The sequence below is a fragment of the Oncorhynchus mykiss genome, chromosome 12 (genome assembly GCF_057628025.1).
Source record: "Oncorhynchus mykiss isolate SJ-2025 chromosome 12, ASM5762802v1, whole genome shotgun sequence".
NCBI classification, from domain to species: Eukaryota; Metazoa; Chordata; class Actinopteri; order Salmoniformes; family Salmonidae; genus Oncorhynchus; species Oncorhynchus mykiss.
In genome coordinates, this window is record NC_143033.1 from 84,663,629 (window position 1) to 84,684,631 (window position 21,003).

The window sequence follows — 21,003 nt, forward strand, 5'->3', positions numbered from 1 at the left end:
ATGGTGTTTATACTTGCGTACTATTGTTTGTACAGATGAATGTGGTACCTTCAGGCGTTTGGAAATTGCTCCCAAGGATGAACCAGGCTTGTGGAGGTCTACCATTCTTTTCTGAGATCTTGGCTGATTTCTTTTTATTTTCCCATGATGTCAAGCAAAGAGGCACTGAGTTTGAAGGTAGGCCTTGAAATACATCAACAGGTACACCTCCAATTGACTCAAATGATGTCAATTAGCCTATCAGAAGCTTCTAAAGCGCTGACATCATTTTCTGGAATTTTCCAAGCTGTTTAAAAGTACAGTAAACTTAGTGTATGTAAACTTCTGACCCACTGGAATTGTGATACAGTGAGTTATAATTGAAATAATCTGTCTGTAAACAATTGTTAGAAAAATTGTTTGTCATTCGCAAAGTAGATATCCTAACCGACTTTCCAAAACTATAGTTTGTTAACAATAAATTTGTAGTGGTTGAAAAACAAGTTTTAATGATTCCAACCTAAGTGTATGTAAACTTCCGACTTCAACTGTGTGTATATATATATATGTATGTGTATGTGTAGCCTATGGCTCAAGGGCCTCATAGAATCTGTGTTCTCAGGTTCAACACAATCAGTTGCTGAAGGAGCAGCAGGACCTGTCCAGAGCTAGGGATGACCAGGAGGACCTTGCTAATCAGTTCAGACAACGCATAGTCAAACTGAGGATATCTCTGGAAGAGGATGACAACAACCAAGCCAGGGATGTAGATTCTGAAAGGGTATGACAAACTCTCTCAAACCACTAAACCGAAGATCAACACTAGAATTAACTTTTTTCTTAGGATATCGCTATATTTGGCTTATCCTATACTTAGTGGCTTTTTGCGGGGTTGAGAGAGGTCTTGATAGAGGTGTTGTATTCTGCCTGAATGACTAATAGGAGTAATGTTTCTCTGCAGAAGAAGATAGCCGCCCTGCATGATGAGGAGAGCAGACTGAAGAGGGAGATCCAGAGAGCAGAGGAAGAACTGCAGCTTGAGGAGGAGAGCACCCACCACCTCAAGCAGCAGACTGATGTAGGGCCACACCCCAAAACTAAGGAGCTATATTATTAGTCTTGGTGTGGCTGTGTAATGTAGAGGTGTATTGAGATTTAATGTACTATTGAAGATGGTATCTCTTGGTTTTAGGTGTCTACTGCTGCAGTGCCTGAAAAGAAGGTTGTGTTCACTGGAGAAACGGGTGATGGCGCAAACACACTCAATTTTGATGTGAAGCCACATATAGTGTATCCAATGGAGGAGGGCACTGCACTGATCACTTTTGAGGATGAGGAAGGTAAGACCGAAACCTTTACTCTGTCTAGCACCTATTTTATTTCTGTGGTTATTATACCGCCTTTCCTCCACAGTGGCCCAGAAGATCCTGAGCCTGAGGGAGCATAAGGTGGATCTGGGTGGGGATTGTGCCATCACTCTGGAGGCCAAGCTCATACAGCTGCTGGTGCCCTGTCAAGTAGAGGTACAACCACAGAGACCCATCTCCATTCACTAGTGTTTAGGTGTCAGGAAGATGATGTAATGAGTGCAATACAAGGGCCTGAACAACTGTGGCTCTGTTATGAAGAGTGTCATGTGCAGAATAACTTGGATTACATCCAGTTAGTTTATTTCATTTGTATGTATGTCATTGCATTCCTTTGTGTGAACCAGTGTCTGTGTGTGCACCTGACTCTCTACCTCAGATGGACACCGAGGTATGTTCCCGCCGTATCCTGGTTTCCAACCTGCCCAAGAAGGTCGAGGAGGACCGCTTGCTCGACAAACTGGAGATCCACTTTGCCAAGAGCAAGAATGGAGGGGGGGAGGTGGAAGAGTCTGACATGCTGCATGATTCTGGCAACGTGGTCATCACTTTTACAGAAAACAATAGTACGCAAGTCAAGTTCCTGTTGGAAAATGTAGTTTTCTTCATAAAGGGAAAAAGCTCAGAAGAATTCATTTTCATCAGACTGTTATTGCTGTCCATTCCTTCTGACTTTATATAATTAGACATTTACAACTTTTGATTAACTGAGCATACTGTGCATTGTTTACCACAGTTGCCAAAGGCCTGGCTGACAAGCAGTACCACGATGTGGAGTTTGAGAAAGGGAGGAAGAACAGTGTGAAGGTGACTCCATTTCTGAACGGAGAGATCACAAGTTTCCAGGTAAGCAGATTTCATGTTCATGGCAATGAGTTTATCCCTTTAACTCCATGACAACCAGACAATAAAATAAGCAAGCTACACTATCAGCAGAAATACCTTTATGCTTAGTGAAATCATCAATTCAGAGAGTAATGTTATAAACCGTACACAGTTTCAGTCTGTGGTGCACCCATTCAAATTTGGTTAAAAGTTACAACTACAATGGGATTGTTATACAATTATAATTCCAGGGTTAAGCTAAAGTAATGTACATGTTTACGTGTTGGTTTCCACATTACCTCACCTGGAAAAACTCAAGGCCCTATACACTAGATAATAGGTGCTCAACTCATTGTTTGGGACTTACAGACAAGCTAGTCCAACCATTAGTGTCTAGAAGCTGTCTGCAGTAAGGCGATATCCTCCAATCTGATCCTTCTCGCCCCTCTACCAGACACGGCTGTCAGCATGTGGGCGTACTGTGCTGCTGACTGGCATCCCTGCCGTTATGGAGCAGGAGAACCTACAGGACCTGCTGGAGATCCACTTCCAGAAGACCAGTAACGGTGGGGGAGAGGTGGACGCCTTCCTCTACAACCCCCTGGGGCAGCACACCCTGGCCCTGTTCGAGGAGGACTGTCCCACTGAAGACCAGAGCCAGTGAGAGGGCCAGGCACTGATAGCCCTCCCCCTAGTGAGCTCAACAGACACCTTTCTATTGCTGCTCATCTATCCCATCTCAGTACAGGATCAGTTAAATCCAGCCTGGGGATCTAATCCTGGCCTGCTATCAGCATAGAGGTATGATCTCAATTGCAATCTTTCAACCAAATGCTAATCTTAAGTCAAAAGCTTTGGCACATTGCCAACCCCTGAATTTACATCGTGTCTAATATTGTCTTTTCTGGGATACCTGTTTCAAAACATAATTTGGTAGAACCATCTATTTATATAGAATTTCTGATTATGTATGCAGATCATTTTGGGTGAAATGTTCTTAGTGAAGAAAAAAATATTCAGAACAAAATTAAGTTGCCAAAGAACTGTAAATTATGCTTGACAAGACTAATTTGGATATCTTTAAGTTAACGTTTAGAAGGAACGTGTATTCTACAGCTCTCTAAAGCTGTCACAATTTAGTGTTCTATAATCGTGGTATTTTATTGTTTTCTGTACAGTAGAATCAATGATTGTAATAAAGTCTGTCCAATGAACCAAGTCAGACATTATGATGGTGTGTGTGGTTCGTTCATTATTACTGAGAAGGGACTACACTGACAATGTGAGATTTAAGTTTTAATCGAGTAAAGTACATGAGCATCAAAGCAGTACAAATAGTTTAGCAAAACCACATCCAGTCAGACAATGGAACACAGATGGAGTTTATTGTAAAAATCTAGTAACAATGTCCCACAACAAAAACACAAAGATCCAGCAGTATAGCCTAGTGCAACCACTAAAAACAAGTTAGATCCACAGGACAACGACAGTCCACACACCCGGTCAGGCACTTAGGGAGGAATGGAGAAAACCAAGCGATATGAAAGAGGCAAATACATTAATAGAAAGGAAAGCAGCAGGGTGAGGACATAAACCTGGATATACAGTTAATAATTGGGAAGACGGTTGTTCCAATTGACAAGATAAACCCACAGACAAAACTACTCATTGTTACCTTAAGTTTACATAATGATTACACACAACCTAGTGCAGAAGTCACAGTCTATAGCATCTATTGAACATGGTCTCTCTCATACTCTGAAGTCTACAATAAACTGGTTGGCTGACAGCCGTGGTTTATCAGACCGTATACCACGGATATGACAAAACAGGTATTTTTACTGCTCTAATTAAGTTGGTAACCAGTTTATAACTGCAATATGGCACCTCGGGTTTGTGGTATATGGCCATTATACCACGGCTTAGGGTTGAGTCCAGGCATTCCGCCTAAGAACAGCCCTTATTGGCCATATACCACACTCCCTCGTGCCTTATTGCTTAATAAGACACCAAAGGTATATGGCCAATATATCACGACTAAAGGGCTGAATCCAGGCGTTGCGCATATGAACAGCCCTTAGCCATGGTATATTGGGCATATACCTCGCCCACTCGGGCCTTATTGCTTAAGTATATCATGTAGCTATAGCTAACCTCTGTGTATGCTTGAGTTCACTTGGACCTCTCCATTTTAATCTCAATCTTTTCAACATCACTTTCTTAGTGGCATCTTTCCAATCCAGAAAGACACACACGATCACTTGACTTAAATCAAACTAAGGTCAGTGTAAACTCATTTCTAGGAGATTGTTGAAAAGCACCTCTGGTGTCAATATGGTATGTATAACCATTTGTATTCCTGGCCTGATATACATAGGTTCTACAACAAAGTATTTTAAATCATATTCTACTTCCTCAGGTTATAGTGATATTTAGAAAGTAACAAATCCTGTGACGTGGTTTTGATCTGATCCGTTCCTACAGTCACTTAACAATAATAGTACAGTCAACACATTCCTTATGTCAGCCAGTGAAAATGTCTAACACTCAATTGTTCCTATTAAGTACCTGTAAAAGTTATTCCCATATTGCAAATGACCAATAACTTACCAGTAATCCCCTACAATAGTTATGCGTATTGCATATTTAAACTATTACAACAATACATCAGTTTGTGTCTAATAGCATGGACAACCCTATAGACCATCTCAGGTAGTGTTTATTAAAAAGCTTGGACGATTTCTTCTGTAACCTGTGCTACAGTATGATAAAGGACTGAATAGGAAGAAGACTGACTTTGTTCCTAATACAGACTAGACTAGGTTGGTTGAACCGAGGCTGCGGCCGTTTCACAGCATTACTTATACAGTATTGTGTAACTGTCGGTATTCCATGCAAGTTGCAACATTTGAATGACAGACTAACCCTATCCCTTTACAAGTCCCCGCAGAAACACCAGGAGTAACAGACGTGACCTGTTCATCTCTGTCGGTCTGCCAGCCTATCAGAAGGAGTGCATTATGGGTTGTGCTGAAACTGCTGGTCTTGAAGATGGAGCGGGGGACTGGTCGCGATATGATTGGCATGTGCAAACTGCCAATTAAACGACCAGTGGTGCCCATTCACTCTGTTTCCGGCCATACTGAGGAGTGGATGGCGCCAGAAGAAGTGAAGAGTGGGAAAAAATAAAAAAGATCTTTATTTTGTTGCTTAGAGCAAAATGTATTTAGTTCTAATTAATATCGGAGGGAAGTACTCTGTTTAAAGGGTCAAAGCAAGCATTAGGGCAGACCTGCTTACCTGCATGTCTGTCAGCTCTTTGTGGAATCGCTTGGCCAGGTCTGGACCATTCTGCATTGTAGGAATTTGGTAGGTCTGAGGGAGGGGAGAGAGAATATAATCTGGAGCATTTTGTTTGAGGGCAAAACAAAAGGGTTTCAGAAAAATGTAAATACACCAAGGCTTGTGGTTACCTTCCCTTTGTAGAGCAGGCTGCCGACGGGACAGACCACACAGGCCGTCCCGGCACCAAACACCTCCGTAATCCTGCCTGAGTCCAGAGCACCGAGCAGCTCCTTCATGCCCATGGTGCGCTCTGTCACTTTGAACTCTCCCTGAAGGAAACAAAACAAGTCCGTATGACTGTCAATCACTATAATTCCAATAAAATAATTCTGCTAACCATCTTTTGTCTTCTATGTCAATGGATTACACTGGTCTTATATCCTCTCTGTTCTCAAATAACTTTGATATTTTCCCATTATAACCTCCCTCTTCCTCCCCTACTTACCCATTCTCTGGCCAGGTCTAGCAGAGACTGTCTGGTGACTCCTGGGAGAATGATGCCATCTAGAGGAGGAGTCAGCAACTCTCTCTCTGCATACAAACAGGTACTCTTACTCACATACATAAGCTGTACACCGTTGTTTGGAGTTGAACAGAATTCACCATTTCAAGTTGAACAGAAACATTAACATCCAACAGGGGGAAGCACTGACACAGCCTATTTTGACAGTCCAGGCAGACACTAAGTGAACAAACACAGACATACAGACTAGAGACAGTCAAACAGACATACGGTACCTTCAGAAAGTATTCATACCCCTTCACCTAGTCTGCATTTTTGTGTGTTACAGCCTTCATTCAAAATGGATTAAATATTTTTGAAAAATCTCTCAATCTACACATAATACCCCACAATGACAAAGTGAAGCACATTTTTGCAAATTTATTGAAAATTAAATACAGAAATCTCATTTACGTGTACATACCGGAGTCAATACTTTGTCGAAGCAACTTCGGCAGTTATTACAGCTGTGAATGAGTCTTTCTGGGTCAGTCTCTATGAGCTTTCCCCACCTGGATTGTGCAACATTTGCCAAATTATTATTTTCAAAATTCTTCAAGCTCTGTCAAATTGGTTGTTGATCATTGCTAGACAACCACTTTCAGGTCCTGCCATAGATTTTCAAGTAGATGTAAGTCAAAACTGTAACTCGGCTACTCAAACATTGACAGTCTTATTTTGAGGTAGAGTTGGCCTTGATGGGTATGCTTGTAATTGTTAAGGACTGGGGAGATTTTCAGGATAAAAAATAAATGGAGCTAAGCACAGGTAAAATCCTAGAGGAAAACCTGGTTCAGTCTGCTTTCCAAATCGGAAAAAAATCGGGAAAAGAATCGGAAAAAAAATAGGGAAAAAAAATAGGGAAAAAAAAAAACGGAAGAAAAAAAAAAAATTGGTTCAAAAATTTGGTTCAAAAATCGAAAAAAAATCCGTTATTAGGTTATTCATCACCCAGTGTCTGGTGGAAAGCAGACTGAACCAGGTTTTCCTCTAGGATTTTACCTGTGCTTAGCTCCATTTATTTTTTATCCTGAAAATCTCCCCAGTCCTTAACAATTACAAGCATACCCATAACATGATACTGGCATCACTATGCTTGAAAATATGGAGTGGTACTCAGTAATGTGTTGTATTGGATTTGCCTTAAACACAACATTTTGTATTTAGGACAAAAAGTGAATTGCTTTGCCACATATTTTGCTGTATTACTTAAGTGCCTTGTTGCAAACAGGATGAATGTTTTAGAATATTTTATTCATACAGGCTTGCTTTTTCCCCACTCTGTCATTTAGGTTAGTATTGTGGAGTAACTACATAGTTGTAGATTCATCCTCAGTGGTCTCCTAATTACAGTCATTAAACTCTGTAACTGTTTTAAAGTCACCATTGGCCTCGTGTTGAAATCCCGGAGCGGTTTCCTTCCTCTCCGGCAACTGAGTTAGGAGGGACGCCTGCATCTTTGTTTGACTGGGTGTATTGATACACCATCCAAAGTGTAATTACTAACTTTACCATGCTCAAAGGGATATTCAGTGTCTACCAATAGGTGCCCTTCTTTGCGAGGCATTGGAAAACCTCCCTGGTCTTTGTGGTTGAATCTGTGTTTGAAATTCACTGCTCAACTGAAGGACCTTACAGATAATTGTATGTGTGGGGTACAGAGATGAGGTAATCATTAATAAATCATGTTGATTACTATTATTGCACACAGAGTGAGTCCATGCAACTTATGTGACTTGAACTTATTTAGGCTTGCCAGGGATTGAATACTTATTGACTCAAGACGTTTCGGGTTTTTAATTTGTAATTAATTTTACTTTGACATTATCACTGGCCTATTGTGTGTACGCCAGTGATAAAATCTCAATTTATTCAATTTTAAATTCCGGCTGTAACACAACAACATTTGGAAAAAGTCAAGGGTTGTGAATACATTCTGAAGGCGCCGTACAGACGATAGACAGTGAAACAGACCTCCTCCCTCATTCATCCAGTAGATGAAGAGGTTCATGGTGCCGACCTCTGTGATCTCCTCCTGCTCTCCATACAGCCACAGGACCTGCTGACAGCCCTGCTTTATGGCCTCATTCTGCACTGATATAGTAGGCCCATAGTTACTGACAGAGAGAGAAAGAGATGGAAAGTTTGAGAGTGAAAGGGAGGAATAGACATGGGAGAGAGGAGGGATGGTGGAATTTTTCATTTCAGAAGGCAGCTCCCTTGGACACACAAACAGCTCCTCCTGCTGGGGGGGCTGACCTTGTGAGAGAGGTCAAACAACATGGCTACCAGAGGACAGACAGGACATTAAGTTCATGTTCAGGTAACATGCAGCCAACATGTTGTCTAGAGGAATGTGCATGGTTAAAATAGCTAAACAATTACATTATAAGCCTCAAGCTGTCTCTATTCAGAAGTAAACTTGGGGCCCCAGAGTCAGACCATATCTTGATAATTCCATGACGTTATACAAGAGTTGTTATATAGCTAATAAGCTATTAAGAAACCACTCTCGTTTTTTGGAAATTCCAACGCAACAAAGCAACCCATTTTTGCTTTCGCAAATTGTTGAGTCACTTCTACTTGGAAGTGTGTGTGTTAAAAGTGTGATACTCACCCCCCCATCTTGTAAGCTCCAACCCCCCCTCTACAGGCCCTGACATAGCTTGGGTCTGCCAGCAGAGAGACTGGGCTGAAGGCCCCTGTGGTAAAGTAGGGCCCTACAGGACCCACGATGCAAAATAGTAGGGCTTGGCTGGACCTCGACACACCCAGGGAAGGCTAAGGTCAGGAGGGGGAGAGGGAAGGAAGGAGATGGGTGTTACTGGAGGAAACAGTGACAGCGCTATGTCACTACCTAGGGCTAAGTGTAGATGGTTAAAAAATAGATATGATATTTTTTTTTATTTAACTAGGGAAGTCAATTAAGAACCAGTTCTTATTTACAATGACGGCCTAGGAACAGTGGGTTAACTGCCCTGTTCAGGGGCAGAACGACAGATTTTTACCTTGTCAGCTCAGGGATTCGATCTAGCAACCTTTCGGTTACTGGCCCAACGCTCTAACCACTAGGCTACTCCCCCCCCCCCCCCCCCCCCCCCCCCCCCAAATGTGAAATCATGGAGACTGTCTCCTGTGTCTGAGAGGGGGAGCAGTGCTCACCTCAATCCCAATGTAGGTGGGTCTGATGTAGAGGCTGGCGTCTAGGGAGTAGGGGACCCAGTCCTGGTCCACCTCCACCAGCTTCCTGATGCACTCCAACAGCTCCACCTTATCAAACAACTACACAGAGACGGGAGGGACAGAGGACCTGTAACTACTTGGTTCAGTTCAATTGAGTGGAAAACCAGCGCTTACATGGGGTTCTTCAGGACCAGGTCTGAGAGAGACTCACAGGGAGACAGCTGCGATCAGCAGTGCGGTGCATCCTCTCCATGTTCAGGTTGGGTCTGAACAGACGGATGTGGTTGTCCACCCCTCTGAACGCCTTCATGCCCTCAAACAGCTGAGAGACAGACACAGACATACTGTTCATACATCTGGCAGAATGAACCATCTCTGAAAGAATAAGCTAGGTGACTTGTATCAAGGACCGAGGTCTCAGTAAGACAGTGCTAGCCTCGTCAGGCAAATTGACCACTGCGCTCATATTTCCTTTATGAAACAGAATGTGAACTATTGCGACGTCTGTCTGGTTTTACGAGGCTAACATAGCCAAATGTCTCCTATGTCTGCACTATGGCTCCTTCTCTCACCTCTATGGAGTAGTGCAGGGCAGAGGTGGCAGGGTGCAGCGACAGGTTCTGAAAGGGCTTGATCTGGGGAACCTTCCAGCCCTCTTTCTCTGACCAATAGATGGTCAGCATGTGGTCTGAAAACTGCTTGCCAAACACCAGGGAGGCGGGGTCTGGCTTGGGCTTCCCCGCAGTGTTGCGCTCGATAGTGAGGTCTGCGGCCTGAGACAGGAAGCGGGGCGGAGCAGAAGAGACAGACGGACAGACGAGGAGGGGAAAGGAACAGAGCGAGGGCCGAACACAATGATTTTCTTTATTGTAATGAAAGGGCTTGGAGTGGAAATGAATGGTGGCTTGGGAGCCAATTAAGCACTTCAATTAAACTGAATTAAATAACCAAAGCACAAGGAAGTGAGAGAAGGGAAGAAAGGGTACAGAGTCACGTGGCGGACTAAGAAAAAGTTTGATCAAAAGACCCCCGGGCTGACTGGTAGGCTACTGAACACGTGCCAAATGACACTTCTGCCTGTAAACAAGCTTCAGCCGGCCTCTGTTAATAAACAGCCGTGCCTCAGAGTCATACCAAGCTCCTAAAGACCTCCTGTGTTGGGGGTTGTGATGACTCAGACAATAGAGTAATACAATGACTCAGGAAACTGTCTCAGGTGTCTGGTCATTACTTCTCCTTTATATATTACCTTGAATGAGCTGGCAAACCGCAACGACCCCAAAGAGTAGGGGATGGCTTGAATGAACCGTCCATGAAGTGCCTAATAAACAAGAGAAAACATTACATTTAATAATCCTGGTAAAGTTAAAAGAATATAGGCTACCAGAATTCACATTATGACAAATAACCTACTAAGAGCCTTGTAATACAATCTACTCCCACTTTGGAAACTTGCCTTCTCAACCAAGTTGACAATGTTGTCCCTCTTCTAGATACATGTAAACCAGTAAAGCACCACACGTGTCTGTCGTGACGTAAAAAAAAAAAATATATATATATATATATATATACTGTTCACTACCTGCACTGTGTCTGTGTAAGGGACAGCTGGAGCAAAGCAGTAGGCTGTAAATACACTAATAATATATACACACACTAGAGGTCGACCGATTTATGATTTTTCAACACCGATACCGATTATTGGAGGACCAAAAAAAGCCGATACCGATTAATCGGCCGATTTAAAAAAATAAAAATAAAAATGTATTTGTAATAATGACAATTACAACAATACTGAATTAACACTTAACTTAATATAATACATCAATAAAATCAATTTAGCCTCAAGTAGATAATGAAACATGTTCAATTTGGTTTAAATAATGCAAAAACAAAGTGTTGGAGAAGAACGTAAAAGTGCAATATGTGCTATGTAAGAAAGCTAACGTTTCAGTTCCTTGCTCAGAACATGAGAACATATGAAAGCTGGTGGTTCCTTTTAACATGAGTCTTCAATATTCCCAGGTAAGAAGTTTTAGGTTGTAGTTATTATAGGACTATTTCCCTCTATACCATTTGTATTTCATTAACCTTTGACTATTGGATGTTCTTATAGGCACTTTAGTATTGCCAGTGTAACAGTATAGCTTCCGTCCCTCTCCTCGCTCCTCCCTGGGCTCGAACCAGCAACACAACGACAACAGCCACCACATCGAAGCAGCATTACCCATGCAGAGCAAGGGAAACAACCACCCCAAGGCTCAGAGCGAGTGAAGTTTGAAACGCTATTCGCACGTGCTCATCTCGCCTCATCTCGGGAGTTGATAGGCTTGAAGTCATAAACAGCTCAATGCTTGACGCACAACGAAGAGCTGCTGGCAAAACGCACGAAAGTGCTGTTTGAATGAATGTTTATGCGCCTGCTTCTGCCTACCACCACTCAGTCAGATACTTAGATACTTGTATGCTCAGTCAGATTATATGCAACACAGGACACTCTAGATAATATCTAGTAATATCATCAACCATGTGTAGCTAACTAGTGATTATGATTGATTGTTTTTTATAAGATAAGTTTAATGCTAGCAAGCAACTTACCTTGGCTTACTGCATTTGCGTAACAGGCAGACTCCTTGTGGAGTGCAATGAGAGAGAGGCAGGTCGTTATTGCGTTGGACTAGTTAACTGTAAGTTTGCAAGAGTGGATCCCCCGAGCTGACAAGGTGAAAATCTGTCTTTCTGCCCCTGAACGAGGCAGTTAACTCACCGTTCCTAGGCCGTCATTGAAAATAAGAATGTGTTCTTAACTGACTTGCCTAGTTAAATAAAAAGGTGTAAAAAAAAAATCTCTAAAAATAAATAAATACATTTTTTTTTTATCACCAAATCGGCGCCCAAAAATACAGATTTCCGATTGTTATGAAATCTTGAAATCGGCCCTAATTAATCGGCCATTCCGATTAATCGGTCGACCTCTAACACACACACACACAAAAAGGTATGTGGACACCAAATGTGTACACGTGTATAAAAAAAATCGAGCACACAGCCATGCAACCTCCATAGACAAACATTGTTAGTAGAATGGCCTTACGGAAGGGCTCAGTGACTTTCAACGTGGCTCCGTCATAAGATGCACCCTTTCTAACAAGTCAGTTCGTCAAATTCCTGTCCTGCTAGAGCTGCCCCGGTCAACTGTAAGTGCTCTTATTGTGAAGTAGAAATGTCTAAGAGCAACAACAGCGCAGCCGCGACGTAGTAGACCACACAAGCTCACAGAACGGGACCGCCGAGTGCTGAAGTGCGTAAAAATCGTCTGTCCTCGGATGCAAAACTCACAACCGAGTTCCAACCTGCCACTGGAAGCAACGACAGCACAAGAACTGTTCGTTGGGAGCTTCATGAAATGGGTTTCCATGGCCGAGCAGCTGCACACAAGCCTAAAATCACCATGCTCAATGCTGGAGTGGTGTAAAGCTTGCCGCCATTGGACTCTGAAGCAGCGGAAACGCGTTCTCTGTTGTGATGAATCACGTATCACCATCTGGCAGTCCGATGGATAAATCTGTGTTTGGCCAATGCCAGGAGAACGCTACCTGCCCCAATGCATAGTGCCAACTGTAAAGTTTGGCGGAGGAGGAATAATGGTTCGGGCTAGGCCCCTTAGTTCCAGTGAAGGGAAATCTTAATGCTACAGCCTACAATGACATTGTAGATGATTATGTGCTTCTAACTTTGTGGCAACAGTTTGGGGAAGGCCCTTTCCTGTTTCAGCATGACAAAGTGTGGTCCATACAGAACTGGTTTGTTGATCGGTGTGGAAGAACTTGATTGGCCTGCACAGAGCCCTGACCTCAACCCCATCGAACAACTTTGGGATGAATTGGAACCCCTTATACAACCTGGAGGTTTGTTTTGGGTTATTGTCCTGTTGAAAAACAAATGATAGTGGGACTAAGCCCAAACCAGATGGGATGGCGTATCGCTGCATAATGCTGTGGTAGCCATGCTGGTTAAGTATGCCTTGAATTCTAAATGAATCACCGACAGTGTCACCAGCAAAGCACCCCCACATCTCCTACATGCTTCACAGTGGGAACCACACATGCAGAGATCATCAGTTCACCTACTCTGCGTCTCACAAAGACACGGTGGTTGGAACCAAAAATCTCAAATTTGGTCTCATCAAGTCTTCTTATTATTGATGTCCTTTTAGTAGTTGGTTCATTGCAGCAATTCCACCATGAAGGCCTGATTCACGCAGTCTCCTCTGAACAGTTGATGTTGAGATGTGTCTGTTTTGTGAAGCATTTATTTGGGCTGCAATCTGAAGTGCAGTTAACTCTAATAAACTTATCCTCTGCCGCAGAGGTAACTCTGGGTCTTCCTTTCCTGTGGCGGTCCTCATGAGAGCCAGTTTCATCATAGCGCTTGATGGTTTTTGCGACTGCACTTGAAGTAATTTTCAAAGTTCTTGAAATTATCCAGATTGACTGACCTTGATGTTCTAAAGTAATGATGGACTGTTGTTTCTCTTTGCTTATTTGAGCTGTTCTTGCCATAATATGGACTTGGTCTTTTACCAAATAGGGCAATCTTCTGTATACCACCTCTACCTTATCACAACAACTGATTGGCTCACACACATTAAGGAGGAAAGAAATTCCACAAATTAACTTTTAACAAGGCACACCTGTTAATTGAAATGCATTCCAGGTGACTACCTCATGAAGCTGGTTGAGAGAATGCCAAGAATGTGCAAAGCTGCAAAGGGAGGCTACTTCGAAGAATCTCAAATATATTCTGATCTGTTTAACACTTTTTAGGTTACTAGATTACTCCATAATGTGTGTTATTTCATAGTTGATGTCTTCACTATTAATCTACAATGTAGAAAATCTACAATAGTAAAAATGATTTAAAACCTTTGAATGAGTAGGTGTCCAAACGTTTGACTGGTACTGTATGTTTTGGCCTGTCTGGTGAAGGTATGCGGAGAGAGAGAGTGTGTGTGTGTTGGAGACATAGCCAACACCTCATAGCAGGCATGCCATTTCTAGGGAAAACCACCTCTTTACAATGGAACGTAATTTGACACTGTATTTCCATGCATTGAGATTTCGCTTTTATCGTAAAAAAACACCCTTCACATTTTAAAGCTTACATCTGTAGTTTCTGACTGGCTAAAGATTCGGAATAATGTAATCCACCCTAAATATTCATTACTGCAATGTTATTTTGCATAAGAATTCAAATCTGTTAAAGATCGTATTTTTACGCCACACATTTATTTATCACCCCCGCTCCGAATACTGGCGCAAAAACACCCCTAGGCCTATTAATCTGTGACTGCACGCATTATGTCGACACTGCCAACATGAATAACGTCACCAAAAACTGTAGCTGATAGACTGAAGGTAAAGCAGCGCGGGACGAGTAGCACATAAGTTAAACAAGTAAATAGTGGAGGTCCATGAACTCTTACTTGTTCAACACATTAGCCCCGCATTGTTAACTATTTACAGAGACGATCGAGATAAAAGAGAGTGATCTTTGGACTCACCGTCCTCAGAGCTGCCATCGCCGCTATGTAGCTAATGAATGGTAAATGTGTTCGTGTGGGAGCAAATTCTATAAGCGGTGGTCATTTGCGTTCCGTATTGGACCTTGTCATAATAACAATGTTCTTGAGATTAAAACAATAAAACAAATTCGTATCTGATATATATTTCTTATATATTTTATTTGTAAATTGTGCAAGAATAGGTTTGCAAATTCCATTGAATTTCAAGTAGGCTATTTTACCTTTACACGAAATAATAAAGATGTCATCTGAAGACATGCTGGTATGAATACTGAATTAATTATTAATAAAATATACAGCAAATTATAATGGAAGATGGTAATAGTCAGCACAGCAGTGTGTTGTTGAAGATGACATAGGCGTGACGAATTTCTGCCATCTGGTTGGACAAAACAGACAGGGTTAGATGGGTTCGAATAAACGAGGTTTATCAAGTTCAAACGACCAAGAGTGGAGATGGCCACGATTGGTCTACGAACGGGGAGTTGTAGCAATCTTATTATTTGATTGGACGTCGTGCATTCGGGGGATGGGCATTTAAATACGTAACCATGGTTTGAATGTGTATTTGTTATATAATGCATAATTTCTCCTGTAATATTGTCTACATCTTTGTAATAATAATATGTTGAACCCTGTCGTTTTCTTTACATGCCAATGTTGTCCATCAGCATTCAGCACACTTGTATTGTCCAATACCGTGTCCACAAAGATTGTCTATTATATTGACAAGATAGTCAAGTGGCAGCTCTAACAATAGAAATGCATGTCCTCAAAGATGGAAGATAGGCGTGAGGAGGCGAGATCAGGTGGGACCATTCTAGCCAGTGAGGAAAAGGAGGGTCGAACAGGCCCCCATTAATATCGACAGGACTGCGGGTCAAGAGTTTCAAGTTCCTTGGTGTCCACATAACTATCATAGTTCAAACACACCGAAACAGTTGTGATGAGGGCACGACAACACCTTTTCCCCTTCAGGAGAATGAAAAGATTTGGCATGGGTCCCCAGATCCTCAAAAAGCCCTACAGCTGAACCATCGAGAGCATCCTGACCGGTTGCATCCCCGCCTGGTATGGCAACTGCTCGGCATCTGACCGTAAAGCGCTACAGCGGGTAGTGTGTACGGCCCAGTACATCACTGGAGCAATGCTTCCTTCCATCCAGGACCTATATACTCAGGGCTCCTGAGTGGCCCAGAGGTCTAAGACAGGGCATCCCTGTGCAAGAGGCATCACTGCAGTACCTAATCCAGGCTGCATCACATCGCTGTGATTGGGAGTCTGATAGGGTGGTGCACAACTGGCCTGGGGTAGGCCATCGTAAATAAGAATTTGCTCTAGTTAAATAAAATTACTAACTAGGTGTTGTCAGAGGAAGGCCCACCCCCCACTGCTGTTTTTTATCTATGCATAGTCACATTAAAAATTATTCCGACTAACCTGTACCCCTGCACATTGACTTGGTACCGGTACCCCCTGTTTATAGCCTCATTATTGTTATGTACATTTCTTGTGTACCTTTTGATAGATTTATTATTAGTAGTATTTTTTGACTTTAGTTTATTTAGTCAATCTTTTATTAACTCTATTTCTTGAACTGCATTGTTAATTAAGGGCTTGTAAGTAAGCATTTCACGGTAAGGTTTCACCTGTTATATTTGGCGCATGTGATGAATGCAATTTGATTTAATTTGATTTAAAAGGGCAGATATGCGTGTGAACAACAGGTCATAGAGATAGATAGAGGACTCATCTTTGTATCTGTGCCATTATAGCGTCTGTGACAGCATGGGCAGCACAATTGTGGCTATCTCCATTTCAAAGTAGTCCATTTTCTTCTTCTTTATTGGTTGATTGCTCCCAACTCAAAGGAATCAAAGGAATCCCCACTCCTCAACGGCAATGCCCATGCCAAAACGAGTTAGATCCATGATGAGTCCTCTATCCATCTCTTTGACAACAGGAATACCTCAGATATAGAGCCTTTTTTTTCAAAGTTGCCGGAATGCCACCTGTGTCCAATTATATTATATATGCATTCATAACAACCTAACCATTCCGAAACTTCTATTCCATAAAAAATGCCTCTTGCAGCAAATTAGCAATTACCTTTTTTATTGACCAAATTCTACACTCTCTCATTGACTTCCATACAAAAACTCCTAACTTCGTGGGTCTATTTTCGTTGACACATTTTGGGCTGAGTAAAACATCTTGCTTCACATTTTCTTCTCTGGTGTGCATATAGAAAGCTGATGCAACTCTCGGGAAGCATTTCCCGGTTGCACACTTTTTATGATCTTTGAGTTTCACAACTTCCTCTAGTGCACCACTGAGATATACAGTATATTAAATACTAGGCACTCTGGCTATCACACTCACAGAACCTATGTAGCTAAGCCTACTGAATGAAAATAATGAATTTATCTTACATGCAAGTGGATGCTATCCTATGGGAGGGTTGCAAAATATTTTGTCTAATATATGTCTAATTGTTACTAATCAAATTGATTTTACTCTATTCAAAATGTGTGTATTGTAAATAAAAAATATTGGCATAAGTGAAGTTGCATAATCTATTCCAAGTAACCTTAGTTTAATCAATGTGGGCATCTGTGTTTTGTGGAGCCTGAATCACCTGTTGGTCTAGTTTCATTTAATGTTGAATTAGGCCTACTGTGGGGATTTCTCCTGGGGATTTGTTCTACCCTGTAGCAAAACAAATGACAAATCCATGTCACTGAGATCTTTGCTCTGGAGTTTGGAGCATTGTGAAGAACATTAAAATCATTCAAAATGCTTCACCAGAAAGCATGACTTAGCCACAGAGGATCATTAGCTCATTTTTAAAAAATAGCTGTGGATTGTTTAAAAGCACGTAGGCCTATATGCCTAGTTGGGAAGCATTTCAACTTGGGCAGCGCATGTAGCAATAGGACTAGCTAATTATTGAGATGCGGCTGTCAGTGAAAAGCAATGCATCTAAAATATGTGTGAAGATAATGTGTCTCGACTATCATTTGAAATGTTGAGACAAGAAGAAGGGGAGGGGTATGTGGCGATATTGGTGCATCTCTCTCCAGAATGCGCTCAGCTCTCCAGAATGTGGTTAGCTGTCTTCCGCCAATTGTTGCACATTCCTTGTTTGTATTAGTTGTTTGACTGTTGAGTGTTCTTTTTTATAAATTCACCTTAACATATGTCACCAGTAGTACATTTACCGTTAATCTGCATCATTTGGTTACATTCAATTCGGTTAATGCATGGATTAAAGGACAATTCCACCCAAAAACAATCTTTTGGTATTTGTTTAATTAGTCCATTGATTACATAATACCAAAAAATTTTGCTTGTCAGCACTCAAGTTTTCAAGACATGTAATTTTACAGCAAAAGGCATCATGTGGGGATAATTTCTGTATTTTGAAAGTAACATATCTTGAAAACTTGAGCGCTGACATGCAAAACATTTTTTATATTTATTTTTATTTCACCTTTATTTAACCAGAAGGGCCAGTTGAGAACAAGTTCTCATTTACAACTGCGACCTGGCCAAGATAAAGCAAATCAGTGCGACACAAACACAGAGTTACACATGGGATAAACAAAAGCACAGTCAATAACACAATAGAAAAATCTATATACAGTGTGTGCAAATGTGTAACGGTTTTCTTTAGGTGAAGGAGAGTCGGACCAAAATGCAGCGTTGTGATGATTCATGTTTGTTTAATAAAGGAAAAAACTATACATGAATAAACTACAAAATAATGAAATGTGAAAACCTAAACAGTCCTATCTGGAGACAGGAACAATCACCCACCAAAACCCAACACCAAACAGGCTACCTAAATATGGTTCCCAATCAGAGACAATGACTAACACCTGCCTCTGATTGAGAACCATATCAGGCCAAACATAGAAATAGACAAACCAGACACACAACATAGAATGCCCACCCAGCTCACGTCCTGACCAACACTAAAACAAGGAAAACACACACGAACGATGGTCAGAACGTGACAAAATGTAGTAAGATTAGGGAGGTCAGGCAAGAAATAGGCCACAGTGGCGAAATATTTCCAATTTAGCAATTAACACTGGAATGGTAGATGTGCAGTAGATGAATGTGCAAATAGAGATACTGGGGTGCAAAGGAGCAACAACAACAAAAAATAACAATAAGGGGATGAGGTAGTTGGGTGGGCTATTTACCAGAGGTAGGACCAAGTCATTGTTTTACAAGTCACAAGTAAGTCTCAAGTCTTAGCACTCAAGTCCCAAGTCAAGTCCCAAGTCAAGACCGTCAAGTATCAAGTCCTAAACTTTGAGTTTCGAGTCCTAAACAAGTCATAATGTGCTCTTCACCAAATGTAATAGTATATTACATTTATGCAAATCATGAATGCTTTTAAAAATATCTATATATTTATTACTTTCCAAATAAACGTTATATTTCCATGGAAATACATGAGTAGCCATGAGAAAGCACCCCCCCAATAGTGATTGACTATCGAGGATCGCTATGGGGCGCAATCAGGATATGTAGCTTGTACACAATCGCCCAACCTTAACACACACACACACACACACACACACACACACACACACACTCTCTCTCTCTCTGTGTGGTTACAGTAGGCTAACGTATGTCAATGGTTTTAGGAACAGCAGTAACATCAGACAGGATTTTGGCTACCAACTGCCTAGCCAGTTGTATCTCAATCTTGTGTGCAATGATCGCAGTCCCACACTAACTGACTGTGTGGAGGCTCATTGATTTAGCCTACATGATACACCAGTAAAGTAATAAAATATATAGCTGTCGGCTATATTTCCCACGACTTAGCATTCTTTGTGCAGATTCAAATGTTGAAGTTGGAAATTTTTGCGCCTCTGTAATTTTCTTCCCGCATGTTTTGCAAGTTGCAATCCGTTTTTTGTTGATACAGCATCGTCTTTATATCTGAAAATAATAATTTGGGGTATCAACTTTCCAAGGGCTCCATCTGAATTTACTCACAGACATTCCTCTGCACTGCCACACACAACTTTTTCTCAGCTGGCACAATTTGATTGGCTGCTGTCCGATTCAAACTGTAATCCTTTAAATGAAGAGTTGATGCGCTGCACGCTTTTTTAAGTAGCATAATTTTTTATATTTGGGCTTGGAGAGGGTATCAGGCTGAGTCATAAGGCTCAAGTCCAATTCAAGTCACGAGTCATTGGTGTTAAAGTCAAAGTCGAGTTGCAAGTCATCATATTTGTGACTCGAGTCTAACTCGAGTCCAAGTCATGTGACTCGAGTCCACAACTCTGCTATTTACAGATGGGCTGTGTATAGGTGCAATGATCGGTAAGCTGCTCTGACAGCTGATGCTTAAAGTTAGTGAGGGAGAAATAAGACTCCAGCTTCAGTGATTTTTGTAATTCGTTCCAGTCATTGGCAGCAGAGAACTGGAAGGAAAGGCGGCCAAAGTAGGAGTTGGCTTTGGGGATGACCAGTGAAATATACTTGCTATAGCACGTGCTACAGGTGGGTGCTGCTATGGTGACCAGTGAGCTGAGATAAGGAGGAGCTTTATCTAGCAAAGACTTTTAGATGACCTGGAGCCAGTGGGTTTGGTGAAGAATATGAAGCGAGGGCCAGCCAACGAGAGCATACAGAGCGCAGTGGTGGGTGGTATATGGGGCTTTGGTGACAAAACGGATGGCACTGTGATAGGCTACATCCAGTTTTATGAGTAGAGTGTTGGAGGCTATTTTGTAAATTACATCGCTGAAGTCAAGGATCGGTAGGATAGTTAGATAGGTAGTTTTATGAGGGTATGTTTGGCAGCATGAGTGAAGGATGCCTTGTTGCGAAATAGGAAGCCAATTCTAGATTTCATTTTAGGTTGGAGATGCTTAATGTGAGTCTGGAAGGAGAGTTTACAGTCTAACCAGACGCCTAGGGATTTGTAGTTGTCCACATATTCTAAGTCAGAACCGTCCAGAGTAGTGATGCTAGACGGGCGGGCAGCGATCGGTTGAAGAGCATGTATTTAGTTTTACTTGCATTTAAGAGCAGTTGGAGGCCACGGAAGGAGTGTTGTATGGCATTGAAGCTCGTCTGGAGGTTAGTTAATGCAGTGTCCAAAGAAGGGCCAGAAGTATACAGAATGGTGTCATCTGTGTAGAGGTGGATCAGAGAATCACTATCAGCAAGAGAGATTTCATTGA

At 41.8% G+C, this 21,003-nt stretch overlaps 2 protein-coding genes across 4 annotated transcripts in view; one reads left to right on the forward strand and one right to left on the reverse strand.

Moving 5' to 3' along the window:
* Window positions 1–3,400, forward strand: part of LOC110538600 (interferon-induced 35 kDa protein homolog) — a 9,436-nt gene extending 6,036 nt beyond the window's left edge. For both annotated transcript variants that reach the window (XM_090193757.1, XM_090193758.1), the window contains 7 exons: window positions 602–760; window positions 941–1,057; window positions 1,172–1,319; window positions 1,393–1,502; window positions 1,726–1,912; window positions 2,083–2,192; window positions 2,626–3,400. In XM_090193757.1, coding sequence (XP_090049883.1) covers window positions 602–760; window positions 941–1,057; window positions 1,172–1,319; window positions 1,393–1,502; window positions 1,726–1,912; window positions 2,083–2,192; window positions 2,626–2,835 — 1,041 coding nt within the window. In that variant the 3' untranslated portion in view covers window positions 2,836–3,400. The remainder of the gene's footprint in view (window positions 1–601; window positions 761–940; window positions 1,058–1,171; window positions 1,320–1,392; window positions 1,503–1,725; window positions 1,913–2,082; window positions 2,193–2,625) is intronic.
* Window positions 3,401–3,454: 54 nt separating this feature from the next.
* On the reverse strand, window positions 3,455–14,870 carry LOC110538599 (branched-chain-amino-acid aminotransferase, cytosolic). Of its 2 annotated transcripts, none has more exons than XM_021625513.3 (11): window positions 14,765–14,870; window positions 10,451–10,522; window positions 9,774–9,974; window positions 9,413–9,523; window positions 9,181–9,300; window positions 8,636–8,799; window positions 7,993–8,135; window positions 5,962–6,047; window positions 5,645–5,785; window positions 5,472–5,546; window positions 3,455–5,313 (listed from the first exon to the last, which is right to left on the reverse strand). In XM_021625513.3, exons 1-11 carry the CDS (start codon window positions 14,780–14,782, stop codon window positions 5,272–5,274), a joined length of 1,173 nt encoding a protein of 390 aa, XP_021481188.1. In that variant the 5' UTR covers window positions 14,783–14,870; the 3' UTR covers window positions 3,455–5,271. The 2 variants fall into 2 exon arrangements, with proteins under 2 accessions (XP_021481188.1, XP_090049886.1); XM_090193760.1 differs by having other exon boundaries at window positions 9,774–10,135; window positions 14,765–14,821.
* Window positions 14,871–21,003: the final 6,133 nt, after the last annotated feature.